The 17,121-nt window shown below is 42.0% G+C and overlaps 1 protein-coding gene across 3 annotated transcripts in view; it reads left to right on the forward strand.

Moving 5' to 3' along the window:
* Bcl2l13 (BCL2-like 13 (apoptosis facilitator)) overlaps positions 1-17,121 on the forward strand; it is a 56,637-nt gene that overhangs the window by 23,600 nt on the left and 15,916 nt on the right. For 2 of the 3 annotated variants that reach the window (XM_006506814.3, NM_153516.2), the window contains exons 3-6: positions 3,050-3,157; positions 5,763-5,919; positions 10,961-11,030; positions 16,398-16,541. In XM_006506814.3, the coding sequence (XP_006506877.1) occupies positions 3,050-3,157; positions 5,763-5,919; positions 10,961-11,030; positions 16,398-16,541 (479 nt within the window). The remainder of the gene's footprint in view (positions 1-3,049; positions 3,158-5,762; positions 5,920-10,960; positions 11,031-16,397; positions 16,542-17,121) is intronic. The other variant, XM_017321842.1, reaches the window with a different exon arrangement.

The following is a 17,121-nucleotide window of genomic DNA, read 5'->3' on the forward strand; positions in this document are numbered from 1 at the left end:
GACTTTATGAGCTCAAGTCCTGCCTGGGAAAGTTGAGACTCTTTCTTTTAAAAAACATCACTGAAGACTGAAGACATGATATAGAAGCAGACTTAAATTGTCCTTGGAGGTTAATCATCAGGACAGGGAAGGGCAGTGGGTAAAAGGTGTTCTGCTTATTGAATAGTGAAGACGTTGGCAGCAGATGCATGCTGGGTTGCTCTTTTTACATTTTTCTATGGTTTATTTACTTTTATTTTATGTGCATTTACTCACATGTGTGTGTGTCTGTGTGAGGAGGTGCTGATTACTCTGGAGCTGGTGATCCACACAGTTGTGAGCTGCCGTGTGGGTGCTGGGAATTGAACCTGGATCTTCTGGAAGAGCAGTCCATGCTCCTAACCACTGAGCCATCTCTCTGGCCCCATGCTGGATTGCTTCTTAAAAACCACTCTTCACCACACATATTTGATGTGGCTTATGAGTATGCACTATGGAACCAGGCATGATGACACATGCTTACAAACTCAGCAACTGGAATGTGGGACAGAATGATCGTGTTGGATGCCAGTTAGGGCTACTTAGTAAGACCCAATTTCATCCCCTTCTCTCTCAAAGCAGTGTGTGATAGGTCCCAGGAGATAGCTCCATTAGGAAAGTGCCTACCATGCAAACTTAAGCTGGACCCCGCACCCATGTGGTAAAAGCCAGATGTAGTGGCATTGTTCTGTAACCCTGTATGTACTGGGGAGGCAGAGACAAGTGGGTCCCTAGAACTCATTGGCTAGCTACTGTGCTCCAGTTCAGCAAAGACCCCATTTCAAAGAATAAGATGGATGGGCTGAAGAAACGGCTCAGCAGTTCAGAACACTGGCCTTGGCCATGCTGATGTCCATGGTCCATGCTGCCACTGGAAACCAACTGGAGGTCCTAGGCATGTGCTGATGCTGGCGACCATGTGGATGTTTGTGGTCTGTGATGTTGCTAGAAATGATGGAGAAGCCCAGGATCCGAACGAACTCCTGATCACTATAAAGGCGAAGAAAGAAGCTACTTTCACAGTGGTGTCCATTGATGTTTGCAGACAAACCGTTGGGAAAGAAGGACATAGAAAGTTGCTGTGACAACCTGTACCCTCCTACCCCTCCCTACTCAAAGTAACAGCCTAAAAAGGAAGCCATCAAAGAGAACTCTTTAAAAATTGTGATAAAGAGCTGGAGAGATAGCTCAGTATTAAGAGCACTGGCTGCTCTTCCAGAGGTTCTAAGTTCAACGCTAGCAAGCACAGGTAGCTCACAACCATCTATAATGGGATTTGATGCCCTCTTCTGTCATGCATACATACATACATACATACATAGAGCACACACATACACATTTATGTAATATGTATTTATTTTATGTCTACTTATATAAATAAATCTTAAAAGCAAACACTAAACATGCCAAAAGAAATATTATGATAAGGATGTTGAAGCCTAGCTTCCCACAGTTGATGGCTTCTGCTCAGAGTACAGGTAGAAAGGACTCAGTTTTCTTTAGGGGGCTGGCCACTGGGAGTTTGACCATGCTCCAGCGAGTTTATATACAATTCAAATTGGACTTGTGTCCTGCCTCCCCTGTGTGTGTGTATGTGTGTGTCTCACAAGGATGGGGGTGGACTTGGAAGGACTGGGAAGTGAGTGTGATTAGGGTGCGTGATGTGAAATTCCCAAATAATCAATTAAAATACTATATTGGTAAAGAATACTGGCTACTCTTGCAAAGGACCTGGGTTCAATCTCTAGCACCACTTGGCAACTCACAACCATTTGTAACTCCAGTTATAGGGCATCCATCAGCACCAGGCATTTACGTGGGACACAGAAATTCAGATAAAACCCTCATACATATAAAAACAAATAACAAATAAATAAATGTTATAAAGCAATCGAGGAAGGCATCTGATGTCATCCTGTGTCTTCCACTTACATATGCTCACAAGTGCATGTGTGATTGCACACACACTTGTATACACCCCCTGCCCCTGTACACACATACAATAGAAAAACCAAGGTGTAAAATGAGAAGTAGGAATACTGTAGATTTCCACGTTGAGAATGACCTCAAAGCTATGCTATCCATAAGGTCCTAGGCAGTCAAATTAGCATTGATTCTTAGTCAAAGCCAAGAACACAGGGGTACTTGTTCCAGGAATCACTTCTGTCACTGGAAGCTCTAATGCTGTCATCTGAGCACAGTTCTTCAGAGGTTTTTGCTGTTTACTAAGAGTTCTCTTGCTTATTTACTTCTGAGACAGGATCTCACTACACATGTAGTCGTGATTGGCCTAGAGTTTGTTATTATACCAGGCTGGTATCAAACTTGGCAACCTCTGCCTCCCAAATGCTGGGATTATGGGTATAAACCACTATGTCCAGCCTTTCCTAGAGGTCTGTAATATAGAGCACAGAGAGAGGGGGTAGAACCCTAGTTCCATGTGGCTCTGGATAAAGATAAGGAAAGGAGGCCTAAGTGAAACTCACTTGAAACAAGTGGCCCTCAGTATCTCGGGGCCATACCGCCCAGATAGGACCAATGCATGTGGATACCATTCTCTTCCTGTCTCCTGCTGTGTGTTTCTGGATTCTGTTTTCTCATTTCTGGCAGAAATGCTCAGGGGTTTCTTTTCTATGTTAGACTTTACTTAGCCCTACATACTTTTATTAATTGCTGTTTCTACTGCTTTTTTTCAGTTCTGGGGGTTAGTCGGGGTGCCTGCATTTGGGCAGATGCCCTTCCCCTGATCTGTACCTCAGCTTTGTTATGTTGCAAAAATACCTTCTAGTCTTGAGAATGAAACTGACTTGTTTTCTGACTTACTTCTAAGTGTAAATAGGTCTGTGTCTTGTCTGTTGCTTGGTGTTTTGAGATAGGGTATTCCTATGATGCTCAGGCTGGCTCTATAAATCCTGATCTGAAGTGACCCTCCTGCCACAGCCTCCACAAGTGACTGATGCCACTGGTTCCTAATGGTGTATCTGTCACTCTTGCTATAGCAACCTCTCTTGTCTTCTCTTGTTTGTTTCAGGAGTTCAACTAGATGTGGCTCCCCAGTCTCTGAATCCAGAAGTTTTATTAAAACTTAAATCTGAGATTGAGGAAGAACTGAAAACCCTGGACAAAGAAGTCTCTGAAGGTCTGTTCACTCTTACTTTCTTGGGCAGTGAGCATATTCTGTTGGCTGTGTTCTATGTTCTATGGTTTGGTTGATTTAGTTGGTTTTTTTATTTTTTTCTCCTGTTTGTTTGTTTGTTTGTTTGTTTTGAGACAGAGTTTCTCTGTAACCCTGGCTGTCCAAAAACTCTCTGTAGACCAGGCTGGCCTGAAACTCACAGAATCTGCCTGCCTCTGCCTCCAGGCCAACCTGGTGTGCAGGAGGCAGGATTAAAGACATTTACTACTACATCTGGCAGCACCTGCCACAGCTGCCTCCTCCTCCTCCTCCTCCTCCTCCTCCAAAGATTGATTTGTTTGTGTTCACAGGTTCATAGTGCCACATGAATCCCCGCTGTGGAGCAGGCTTCACTTCCCATCAGAAATGATTTCCATACCCTAGTCACTTTTTAAAAAAAAGATTTGTTTATTTAATGTATGTGAGTACGCTGTCACTGTCTTCAGACACACCAGAAGAGGGCATTAGGCCCAATTACAGATGGCTGTGAGCCACCATGTGGTGCTGGGAATTGAACTCGGGACCTCTGGAAGAACAGTTAGTGTCCTTAACCACTGAACCATCTCTCCAGCGCCGCCCCCCCCCCTTTTTTTTTTTGCCAAAATACACATTTTAAACTATACTTCATAGCCAGGCGGTGGTGGTGTATGCCTTTAATGCCAGTACTCTGGAGGCAGCTGCAGATGGTTCTCTGTGAATTCAAGGCCAGCCTGGTCTACAGAGTGAGTTCCACAACAGCCAGGGCTACACGGAGGAAAACCTTGTCTTGGAAAACAATAACAAAAAAGCCCCCCACCCCAAAACCAAACCAAAACAAAAGATATCTTAGTTTTGGAAGCATTGTAATTACATCATTTCCTTCTTTTCCTCTCCTCCTCCCAGCCCCTCCTACATGCCTCTCTCATACTCTCTTCAAAATTCATGACCTCTGTTTTTTAAACTGTTGGTGTGTGTATATGTGTTCCTAAATATATAAACAACTGATAGATTGTGTTTTTATGTAAGCTTCTTGTTAATTGTGAAGGAAGATGAATAAAAATTTATGAACAAAGTGGGCATGCAGGGACGTGCTCATAGTCACTCAGGAGGCAGAGGGACAGAGGTCCTTTTATGGTTGAGGCCATCCTGGGCTACATAGTAAATACAGGTGAACTACAGTGAGACAAACACTGGCAGAAAGTAGATAGATGATTGATAGATAAATGATAGATAGATACATAGATGGATAGATACATAGATACGTAGATAGATAGATTTACAAATAGGCCACTCATGGTGGTTTATGCCTGTAATCCCAGCACTTGAGAGACTGAGGTAGGAGAATGAGTTCGAAGCCAGCCTAGGCTATATATGGAGACCTCCATCTAAAAAAAACAAAACAATAAGAACTTCAAATCTTAGGACCTATCAATTTCTTTTTTTAAAAAAAGATTTTATTTATTTATTGTATGTATGTACACTGTAACTGTTCAGACACCCCAGAAGAGGGCGTCAGAGTTCATTACGGATGGTTGTGAGCCACCATGTGGTTGCTGGGATTTGAACTCAGGACCTTCGGAAGAGCAGTCAGTGCTCTTAACTGCTGAGCCATCTCTCCAGCCCAGGACCTATCAATTTCGTGTTTCAGACAAGATTAGTATGTATAGTGATTATATAATCTTTCCAAGTACCTCATAACTCTTGTTCTTAACAGTAAATACCTTAGTTTCATGGACTGTCATAAACACATACCCCTGTTCTGTTCTTCCTTTCTTTTTTGGTTTTTTTTTTGAGACAGGGTTTCTCTGTGTGGCCCTGGCTGTCCTGGAACTCACTCTGTAGACCAGGCTGGCCTCGAACTCAGAAATCCGCCTGCCTCTGCCTCCCAAGTGCTGGGATTAAAGGCGTGTGCCCCCAAGGCCGGCTTCCCCCGTTCTTTTCTTTTTTCTTTGTTTATTATGTTTTTTGAAATCATCTCATTGGACCCCTGGTTGACTTCAGATTCACCATTTAGCCAAGGTTGGTCATCCTGCCTCCACTTCCCTAGAATGCTACCTTGCCCAGCTTTTTGTTTGTTTGAGACAGGGTTTCTCTGACTGTCTTGGAACTCAATTTGTAGACAAGGCTGTCCTGGAATTCACAGAGATGCCTTTTCTTTCTAAGTGCTAGGATTTAAAAGTGTGTACCACCATGCTTGGCTGACGTTTTTATCTTTTATTTTATTTTATTTTATTTTATTTTATTTTATTTTATCGACACAGGTTCTTGCTGTATAGCCCAGCTGGCTTTGAGCTCACAGTGTAGCCCAGGCAGGCTTCCTGCTTGAGATCATCCAGATTGTAGGTGCTCACCATTACACCTGGAACCTTTAGTACTTTTTGTAGAACGTGCATATGGGTGTTTTGTCTGCATGCATGTCTGTGTGTACCTAGTGTCCATGGAGGCCCAGAAGAGGGCTTGGATCCCCTGGGACTGGGGACTGGGAATCCAACCCTGATCCTCTGGAAGAGCAGCACTGCTCTTAACCACTGGCAGTCTCCAGCCCTGGTACCTCTTACTGAGTTAGGTCTGTCTTCTCTCTTGTCTTCAGCCTTCACCAGCACAGGCTTTGACTGTCACACCTCGCCTGTGTTTAGCCCTGCTAACCCCGAGAGCTCCATAGAAGACTGCTTGGCCCATCTTGGAGAAAGAGTGTCACAAGACCTGAAGGAGCCTTTGCAGAAAGCATTGCAGACGATCCTCAGCCAGTGAGTTGCAGTTGCTGCCGAGTGGAGTGTGCTGCTTCTAAGGCGGCTCTGGGAGTCCAGCGGTCCTGGGTTGGCTGATGGCTGAGGCTTTGCTTAGGCAGTTCTTCACTTTTCCTTCCTCTGAGCTTAAAGCATCTGCTTTGTTTTGGATGCCGGATTTGCCTGGAAGCAGGGATTTAAATATCCCAAAAAGACCTGATGGTTTTTATTGACCTGGTGAGCTGCCAGGTTTCAACAGATGCATGTACTGTGCTATAAACACAAGCCATTGCCCGGTCCCAGTCGCTCTTTGCTTCTGTCCCATGTGGTGCTCATCTGTATCTAGATATGATGTCTAAGCGTTTGTGTACTGGAATGTGTAACTAGCTCATGCTGGTATTTTAGATTTCTGTATTCAGAATTGTAGCTGTATCACAGATACTGTTATCCTTTGGGCAAGTGAAAGTGCAAGCAAGCTAACATAGAACCTCTTCACCCATGGTACGTCTCAAAAGCCAACTTCCCTGATTTTTCAATGAGAATCTTTGAGGAATTAGTAATGACTCATCGGATTAGTATGAGTTGATAAAGATGAGTCACTTAGGGAGAAATTTATTCCTCACCAAAAAGGCTGAAATTCAGACGTCAAGTCACTGTTGTAGTAAGGACAGTCCTTACTCTCTCATGTAGCCAGAGTTGGCCGTGTTTTTTCAGGTAGCAATTGGGGTTTACTTCTGCATATTCTGGTAAAATGAGCAATGAGCAAATATAAAATTTATAATTATACTCAGTGAAATGAAGCCATAGTTGGATTTTCTATCTCAGACACAAGCTTTTAAAACTGTAGAAAGGACAGTCTGAGTGGCCAGGAAATAAGACGTACGCAGGAACTTTGGGGTCATAGTGTGGTTTCCTGAAGTGTTCAGCAGAGCTGCTGTTCCTGAGCCCCTGTGCCCTGAAGAGGAGAAGGCCGGATTCAGCAGGGCTCACTAAGATTCTCTTAGTTCATATATTGTATATATTGAGATTACAAGTTTACAAGTTCTATTTTTTTTTTTTGTCTTGTCTTTTTTGAGTCAGGGTCTCACCAAATTTACAGAGATTCGTGTACCTTTTCCTCCTAAATATCGACTAAAGGCATGTGCCACCACCATGCCTGGCCTTTAAGATGAGTTTTTATTTATCTGTATGCTGATGTCTAGAAGGTCGGAAGAAGGCACTGAGTTCCCTGGACTGAGTTACAGACCCCAGTGTGGGTACTTGGGGACCAAACGGGAGCAGGAAGTTCTCTTAATCTTAGCTGCTGAGTTCTCTCTCCAGCCCCGTCTGTGCAAATCATCTCATTCTTCATATGTCAGTTTCTTCATTTGTTAATTGTAATTTGGCTGCGATATTACCAACTCTCCAGTGAACAGAATGGTATGATTTCAGACAGGGTCTCTCACTATGGAGTCTTAGTGGCCTGGAACTCACAGAGATTCACCTCACCTCTGCCTTCCAAGTGATAGGGTTAAAGGTCTGTGCCACTGTGCCCTGAGTGTGTTTTACTTTTACACAAAGCTGATTTAGATGAATATTTACCTCTCCCAAACCCTGAATAGTGATTAATTATTTTCAAAGTTTGTTGCATAGCAAGTAAAATTTGTTCAGAAGTCTACTTTTGAAAAATTTAAACTCTGATACTAATGCCTTGGAAACAGTGCAATTATTGTACAGGTTGAAGGCAGTTTCTTAAAGTGGAAATGCCTCCTTCAAATGTTTTTGCTAAAGTGGGGAAATAATCTTGAATTCTTTATATGAAATACCTTTGATTTCTAAAGTTACCCCTTTCTTCTCTGCTATTTTCTAAGAGCTCATAAGGGGAAGCCTGGTTAGTCAGCCACTTGCTTCTCTATATATTGAAATATGAATGTTTTAACCTGCTATATGTCCCATGTACATGCATGTGTGTATATATAATGTTGTTGTTTTATTTGTTTGGTTTTTTTGTTTGTTTGTTTTTGTTTTTGTTTTTGTTTTTTTCGAGACAGGGTTTCTCTGTGTAGCCCTGACTGTCCTGGAACTCACTTTGTAGACCAGGCTGGCCTCGAACTCAGAAATCCACCTGCCTCTGCCTCCCAAGTGCTGTGATTAAAGACATGTGCCACCACTGCCTGACCATATAATGTTTTAAATCCTGTTTCATTCTGAAGGATGATAAAGTATGTAGCCTGATAGCAAACCTCCCCTAAGGACTTAAGTGACCCACAGCAGCCCCAACAGTTCAGGGAAGGAAGGACAGACAGGGACTGATGGCCGCAGTAAAGCTTCAGGGAGACATAGGGAGGTGGATGGTATAGGAACTGCTGAAGCCTGAGTTTTGCAGGATTCTCTTATCTAATCCCAAAGCCCCAAATCTTAAAGCCCAAGACCTGTAAAGGAACCCGAGGCACTAGTGAGAATGGTGTCACAAGTTAGAACCATGTGTGTGATCCTCCCTTCACAGCACCGTAGCAGTGAGGTGATGCTGACCTGTACCTGAATGGTACCTGTGTCATCAGAGCTGTTCCTGAGGTCTTTAGTTAGACCAGTGCTGTTCAGTAGATACGGGGCATGTCACATGAAGATAGAACATGACGTTGGTGAAAATTTTAATATATCTTAAATTAATATATTTAAATATTTTAAAAACTCAAACATTATTAGTGAGATATTTCACATTCTTTTTTTAATTGGATATTTTCTTTATTTACATTTCAAATGTTATCCCCTTTCCTGGTTTTCCCTCTGAAAAAACACCCTCCCCCACCCCTCCCTCCCTCCCCCTGCTCACCAATCTACCCACTCCCGCTTCCTGGCCCTGACATTCCCCCAAACTGGGGCATAGAGCCTTCATAGGACAAAGGACCTCTCCTCCCATCGATGTCCGACTGGGAGCCATGAGTCCCATCATGTGTGTTCTTTGGTTGGTGGTTTAGTCACTGGGAGCTCTGCAAGGGGTACTGGCTAGTTCGTATTGTTGTTCCTCCTATGGGGCTGCAAACCCCTTCAGCTCCTTGAGTCCTTTCTCTAGCTCCTCCATTGGAGACCCTGTGCTCAGTCCAATGGATGGCTGTGAGCATCCACCTCTGTATTTGTCAGGCACTGGCAGAGCCTCTCAGGAGAGAGCTCTATCAGGCTCCTATCAGCAAGCACTTGCTGGCATCCACATTCCTTTTTTATTCTTACTGACTCTTTGAAAGCCAGTGTATGTTAATATTTTAAGCATAATAGCCACGTGGCAAAATTTTTTTTTAGCTATGTGTGACATCTGGACATTTTTGTGGTGTATATAAAAATCCTTGACTGAATCCTTGAATCCTTGAAATGGAAGTAGTGTGCTGGTTGGGCCAGATCCAGCTGGGTGTTCACCAGGCATGGTTTTGGGATTTGTAGTCTCTTAGCTTTTTCTAACTTTAGCTTCCTAAGTGATACTATATGATGTAATACAAAATATCAACAGGAAAAGTATCAAACCTTAGCTCCTAGGCCACTGAAGCAGTAGCTACTGCTGTCTTATGCATTCCTCAGCTGAGGGAATCACACACTAACGTGGTCAGAACAGAGCAAGTTTTTGGAATTGGGTTTTAAAAACCTATTTAAAAAACCCCAAGTATCCTCTCACTTTTTAATTTATTTCTCATCTGTTTATTTATGTTGCTTTTGAGGCAGGGCCTCTCCATCACTCTGGCTGTCCTGGAGCTTACTCTGTACATCAGTCTTGACTTGAAACCTCAGGGTTCTGCCTGTCTGTGCCTGAGTGCTGAGACTAACGGTGCATACTGTTAGTACTTTACTCCAGATGGGAAGGATAATTTTATTTTCCAAGATGGTGTTGCATTCACATTAATTGGTATCATGGTTTTTTGTTTGTTTTAATTTTATAAAGGAAAGGAAACAGTACTTAAAGTTCTTTAACAAATTTTAGTGGGACTTGTGGTTTCTTACAGTAATTCAGGGCTTGGTCTGATTAGGACTAATATGCAAATAATAAGATATGCTCATTTCTCTGCACACCATGGTTTTTGTCTGTTTGTGTTTTTTGAGATAGACTCTTGTTGTATAGCCCTAACTGGTTTGAGATTCACTGTGTAGCCCAGGCTAGCATATTACTCAGCTTCTTCAGTGCTCAGATTATAGCATGGGTCACTAGACCAGGCCTCTTCAGGACTTTATATCAGACTCCAAGTAAAAGATAGGGCAGACTTACCACGTCTATACTTGCTCTCCATGGTCTCAGTTTCAAAAAGTTGTTCATGATCTACTTATTAGTTTTTAGCATTTATACTCCCCCCATTTTTTTTTTTTTTTTTTTTTGAGTCAAGGTTTCTTTGTATAACTCTGGCTGTCTTGGAACTCATTCTATAGACCAGGCTGGCCTTAAACTCAGAGCTCAGTCTGCCTCCACCTCCTGAGTACTGAGTTCGATACCACTCCAGGCTTACACTTTTGCCTTTAAAAAAAAAAAAAGGACCAGATTGTGTTTTTATTTAGCTGACTTAAAATTTACATGCTACTATTTGATTCTATATCTGTAATTCAGGCATTTATCTACAATGTTGAAGTCTTACCAGATAAATTCCAAATAATTATGTAGTTATGGCTAGAGCCAGGCAGTGGTGGCCTATAATCCCAGCACTTGGGAGGCAGAGACAGGCAGATTTCTGAGTTCAAGGCCAATCTGGTCTACAAAGTGAGTTCCAGGACAGCCAGGGCTACACAGAGAAACCCTGTCTCAGAAACAAACAAACAAACAAACAAAAACAAAAAAAAAACCCCAAACAAACAAAAAAAAAGCAGTAATGGCTAGGATACATATTTATCTTCCTATGCCATAATGACCTCCCCAGCAATACCAAGAATGTTTTGGGAAGAAACACATACCTAATATTAAAACCATATCTTGGGGGTAGGGGAAAGCAATGTGTTGAACAATCCTTGTCATATTAGCAAAAAGTTCAGCTATACAATAATGTCTGTATATTTATTCATCTGAAATTTTAGTCCTTTTCTGTGACACAGATTTTTAATAAAATGTCCACAGGCCAGTGACATATGAGGCATATCGTGAATGTACAGTGGAGACTGCAGTCCATGCCAGCGGATGGAATAAGGTACTCACCACATTATCTCTGCTTTTACAAAATGTTAGGGCAATAATAAGGTATAGAAAGAATTGTTAGCATCGCACAGCATAGAGCTGTTAGCACTAACTAATGCATAAATCCTAACTATGTTAAGTGGATAGTTTTCCTTTATTTTTAATGAACTGCTGCAAGGTTCTACGGTGTCTCAACGTATGTGCTCCATAGTATGCTGTCCTCCTTTTCTCTGCTCCTTGAGGTCCTCATCATTTCTCTATTCCTCTGTATTAAACCTGACATTTGTCTCCAGTTAACATGGGATGTTCATCTAATAGATAACCTCTTCTGGTTGTTTTCAAAGTTTTGTACCATTGTGTTTCATAGTTCATATAATAGTATATCTCATGCCACATATCATTTAATTATTCCAAACTCTTTGAAGAATGCACAGTGAATTTTATTGCCCTATTTTGGGCAAGGAAAGGGATGGGATACCCTGTTGACCTAGTATGGAACTTGGGATTTTGTGCAGTCCAGGCAAGAATTCTACTAATGAACTACACCCCCAGCACAACTAGCTTTTGTTCTGTTATATATTTACTTAGGTTGATGAGTCTTCAGGAAAGGGTTAAATAACTTGTGTAAGATCTCTTGAGTAGCAGCCAGTTAAGATCTGCTGGCTCTAGCCTTTCCACTGTGTCATGTGATTATCCGTTGTCTTAAACTGTGTTGCCTGCTTGTTACTTTGCAAAGGCAGAGGGTGGAGAGACGTGTAGCCTGTCTCTTGAGCCAGCTCCTCTCCATATCTGCATCTTTCCTTGTTGGATGTCTAATGGTCTCCAGTGTCCCAGAGTCTCCATTGCAATGGAGGCTTCACTTTTTCATCATCACACAATAGCCTCTCAGAGCCTCTTTCATTTATATGGCCTCAGCAGACATTGAACAAGAGTTCAGGAAGCTCTTAATCTTGCATCTTTCCTGCCTGTAAAACCTGCACCATGTGGATGCTGCCGCCATGTTCTGCTGCCAGCTCAGGATGGAGCCTGGCCCCTTGGACCACAGATACAGCAGCATGTCTGCCAAGACCATTGTTTTGGGGCAGGGAACCCCTTAAACTGTATTCTTCGTTCAAGCTCTCTCCTTTCAAACAAATAAGCCTTTTCATAAATTGGTGTCCTGAATTTAAGGGGTCTTGCCCTCTAGGGCAGAACAGGAAGTTGGTCTTTACAACTTGTCTTCCGCATACTTTACATTTGTTTATGTACATTGTTTTCATTGCCAAACTGTACTGTTTTTATGTCTTTCTGCCCCATTCTCTGTCAAGGAATTTAATAAATGTATGAACAAAGGCAAGGCAGTAGAAGTCATCCTGTCTGGGTCGTAGACTAAAGGTTCGTAGACAATCCAATTCCATTACAAGAAGTTTTTTTTTTTTTAAATATTTTTTATTAGGTATTTTCCTCATTTACATTTCCAATGCTATCCCAAAAGTCCCCGTACCCTCCCCCCCACTCCCCTACCCACCCACTCCCACTTCTTGGCCCTGGCGTTCCTCTGTACTGGGGCATATAAAGTTTGCAAGTCCAATGGGCCTCTCTTTCCAGTGATGGCCGACTAGGCCATCTTTTGATACATATGCAGCTAGAGACAAGAGCTCTGGGGTACTGGTTAGTTCATATTTTTGTTCTACCTATAGGGTTGCAGATCCCTTTAGCTCCTTGGGTGCTTTCTCTAGCTTCTCCATTGGGGGCCCTGTGATCCATCCATTAGCTGACTGTGAGCATCCACTTCTGTGTTGCCTCACAAGAGACAGCTATATCAGGGTTCTTTCAGCAAAATCTTGCTAGTGTATGCAATGGTGTCAGCGTTTGGAGGCTGATTATGGGATGGATCCCTGGATATGGCAGTCTCTAGATGGTCCATCCTTTTGTCTCAGCTCCAAACTTTGTCTCTGTAACTCCTTCCATGGGTGATTGTTCCCAATTCTAAGAAGGGGCAAAGTGTCCACACTTTGGTCTTTGTTCTTCTTGAGTTTCATGTGTTTTGCAACCATTACAAGAAGTTTTAAGGAAAACATATTCCACATGCAGAATCTATTGCCCCACGAGGAAATTACTTAGAATAAAAATTAAAAGACAAGCATTTCTTTTACCATTAAAAAATTAAAAATGTAGAGTACTAAAAAAAAATTGGGTTTTAGATTATATAGAGTACTTGTGGGTAATCCTTGTGGGATATAGATGAGTTGTAGAAGTAACTTAACTTCTCGTGTTTCTGTTCTTTGAAACAGTATTTTATTTAGCCCATATTAACCTCAGGCTAACTATGTGGCCAGGGATGAGGTTGAACTTCTAAGCCTCCAGTTATTAACATGTAATCTTCCGGGTTTACAAACTTGAACCACCACCATCTAGTTTATGTGTTGCTTCATGGATGCTAAGCTAATACTCTACCAAGTGAGCTACATTTTACCCCTGCTTAGAAGTAGCTCTTGATGCTTCTTGTACAGGAAAGTAAGTTTAAGTATATAAACATAATCCACATTGTGCTTACAAGCTAGTACTCCTAAGCTGGGCAGAGTGATGTGTCTGTAATGCCAGCAATTGGGAAGTAGAGGCAAGGAGTCAGGACTGTCCTCACTATGTGATGGGCCAGCCTGGGCTACATGAGACTTGTCTCAAACAAAACAAAGAAATACAAATAAAATACAAATTAAAGCAAGTGGGTCTGAAGGTCCATTAAGAAAAGCTTGTCAGATGAGTAAGCCTGGTGTGGCGTGGCAGTCCTTTAATAATTCCTACGAGCTGGGTGTGTGGTGCATATGTAATCCTAATACTTGGGAGGTATGCATAGGAAGACCAGTCGTTTAAATCGAGCTTCAGCTGCATGAAGTCCCCTCTTAAGCAAAGCAAGACAGGGGTGGCAGAATGGCTCAGTGTTAAGAGTGCTTTCCACCTAGCCTAATGGCCTGAGTTTGACCTGGGACCCACATGGTGGAAGGAGAGCATGGACTCTTCAGCATTGCCCTCTGACCTTCATGTACGTGGTGCACTCACAGCCTGCCCCTCCCCAAGCAATAAATACATGCCATTTTTAAAAATCAGAATACTGTGAGGAATGAAAGAGGAGGATATGAATCATGTCTGCTAAGACACGTATCAACAAGAATGTATCAGCCAAAGAGAAAGTGCTCATGCCATAAAATGAAGCATCTGTAATCTGGTTACTGCCATTCACGATTAACTAGAACAGCAACGAGAACTCAGATAAGGAAAGCGAGCGCGCTGGGTGACAAGCAGACAGATTACCCACAGACTGACGCTTTGGTGAATAGCGGGACTGTGATCAGAGATGACAGTGACGGCAGTGGAAGAGGTTTTCACACTCAGTTATTATGTATAAAATGACATTGCTGTTTTTGATTCATATGGAGGAGGTAATTTGTAGCAGATGAAAGGAAATGTTATTTTATGTAGTGGCTCATAAAATAAAGATAAGATGTTTGCAATTCATTTCCCTAGTAGATAATGGGAACTTAAGCATTTCCAGTCTCAAAATGTAACACATTTATGGAGTATTAGAGGAAGTTTGGATGCTTTGCAGTATAGGACACCCCAGGCTTTTGCAGTTGCTCAAGCCGTCCTTCACTGCTCCTGTTACTGCTCCAGGCACAGCACTGGGGCTAGATACACAGCCATTTTGTGTTTGTTTTAGACAGCTTCATGTGCTTTCTTATGTAAAAGGCTTCTTCTTCTTCATAGCCCTTTGTCCATTAGTGGTAAGAAAAGCCCTTTGTCCAGTAATATATTTTGAGCTGGAGTTCTTTGAGAATGTCAAAAATGAAGATGTGTGTTGCATTCTTCCACTCAGACTTCAAAGTAAATTCCCTCTAAGCTGCTTTTCCTGAAGTAAAAGCTAAAGGATATTAGTGTGAAACATGGACTCATTTTAAAAGTTTATTTTCTTTTGAGGAAATACTTTGTCATTTTGTTATTTCCTTGGTAATCTAGTAGCAAGGAATTGAAATTGGTTTATTTCCTCGTGCATTCCTTCCTAGGTCATGGAGAGACTTTGATGTTTGAGACAGGAGCCTGCATGCAGATGGCTACCTGATGGTGGTCACTTTGCCCTCTCCCTCCTGTCTCTTTTCCTCTTCTCCCCATCTCCGGCTTTCTAAGTTGTGATGTTAGTGAGTGAACCAGGGCCTCCGCCACTCTGCATTCCCAGGGTTTGTTGTTGTTGTTTGTTGTTTTGAAAGGAAGCAATGGCTAGTTTCTGTTGTGAATTACGATTATTTTAAGGTTTTTGTTTTTGTTTTTGTTTTTTGAGACAGGGTTTCTCAGTGTAGCCCTGGCTGTCCTGGAGCTCACTCTGTAGACCAGGCTGGCCTCAAACTCAGAAATCGCCTGCCTCTGCCTCCCGAGTGCTGGGATTAAAGGCCTGCGCCACCACGCACGGCTTATTTTAAGTATTGAGCCACAGGGTTATTAAGCATAATTTATAATACCTCTCCTTGTATTTGACTTTGGATGACTTTCATAACGTAGCTCATAGCTTTAAAAGTTATTCCTTAGCTAGCTGTGATTCTTCACACCTGTAACCTCAGCTCTCAGAAGACAAAGGCAAAGCATTGCCACAAGTGTGACGCCATCCCTGCTGACAGACAGCAAGAGGCCTGTCTTGTAAGCAGCAGCCATGAAAAGTCCCTATCAGTTTTTTTGTTTTTTTGGTTTTTGTTTTTTTTTTAAGTCCTTGTTTTAAAATAGGTGATAAAAGCATTTGTTCCCAAAACTTGGGAGGCAGAGAGAGATGGATCTCTTGAGTTGGAGGTGAGCCTGGCTTACGGAGTGAGTACCAGGACAGCCAGGGTTACAGAGAGAAACCTTGTCTCAAAAGATAGTCAGGAATGCTAGAATCAAAGATGAAACCTTTCCTTCACGCTCAGTGAGTGCTTTACTAGTTTGTTGTATATTTTTCCCAGAGACACTGTAAGTCACATGTATGTATGTGTGTACGTATGTGTGTGTGCAGACTTACAGTTTGGTAGTTGATGAGTGAACAATCTAGCTCTTTTTAATAGCTAGGGTGCCTACAGCCTTTAGATTACTTTTTGTTGACTTAGTATTCTTTATAATTATAATTAACTACTGTGTGACTTTCTGTATATTATGTTTTAAACATGGTTATTTTTATATAATCACTTACTGCCCCCTCTTATATGAAATTCACATATAATAGTCTGAAAAATTCTAGCAAGGGTTGATGTTCTGTCATACATAGTAAGGATAAAATAACCATAATCATGTGTCTTTATTAAAATTTTCACTGGTTGAACATAAAATTAGTTGTAAGGATTTCAAATTTTATGTGTTTTGTGTTTTTACCTTTGCATTGAAGCTTTTGGTGCCTCTAGTTTTGCTACAACACCTGCTTTTGGAATTGACGCGCCGTGGTCAAGAGCCTTTGCGTATGCTGCTCCAGTTCGGTGTGATGTACCTGGAGGAGCACGCCGCAGAGTTCATCATTCAGCAAGGTGGCTGGGTATGGCTACTTCAGTCTTTTCTTTAGAATCATTAAGCCTGTGTTTAAAAGTTTTAAATATATTTTATTTGCTGGGGGACCAAACCCATAGTCTTGGTCACAGTGGGCAAGTGTCCTACTGATAACTTGCATCCCTTGCCAGGCCTTTCATGTTTACCTTTTAAATGGTGGAGGTCTACTTTAGTACTGCATGACAAGCAAGGACAGCTGCTCATACCATTGTAAGTTACTAGAGTTTTACTTAAGGAAGTAGATTTGTATGTGGTGCTTTTAAATAGTTGTTAGTAATAAAATATTTCATGATGACAAAACATAGTTAACAAACCATCTCATATTTATCAGAGAATAACTATGAGATGAAGGCTGTCCATGCCTGCAGCAGCTTGAGGTTTCAGGTCCTGAGCCACCTCGTGTGCTGGGGATTGAACTCTAGTCCTCTGGAAAAGCAGTGCATGCTTTTAGTCCCGGGCCATCTCTCTAGCACAGGTTGTCTGAACTGTTAAGGTCATAGTGTATGTGTCCGTAGACAGTAAGGTCATGCTTAGATATGGATTAGTAATGTGTCCGTAGACAGTAGTAA

This window comes from Mus musculus, chromosome 6, assembly GCF_000001635.26.
Source record: "Mus musculus strain C57BL/6J chromosome 6, GRCm38.p6 C57BL/6J".
Taxonomy (NCBI): Eukaryota; Metazoa; Chordata; class Mammalia; order Rodentia; family Muridae; genus Mus; species Mus musculus.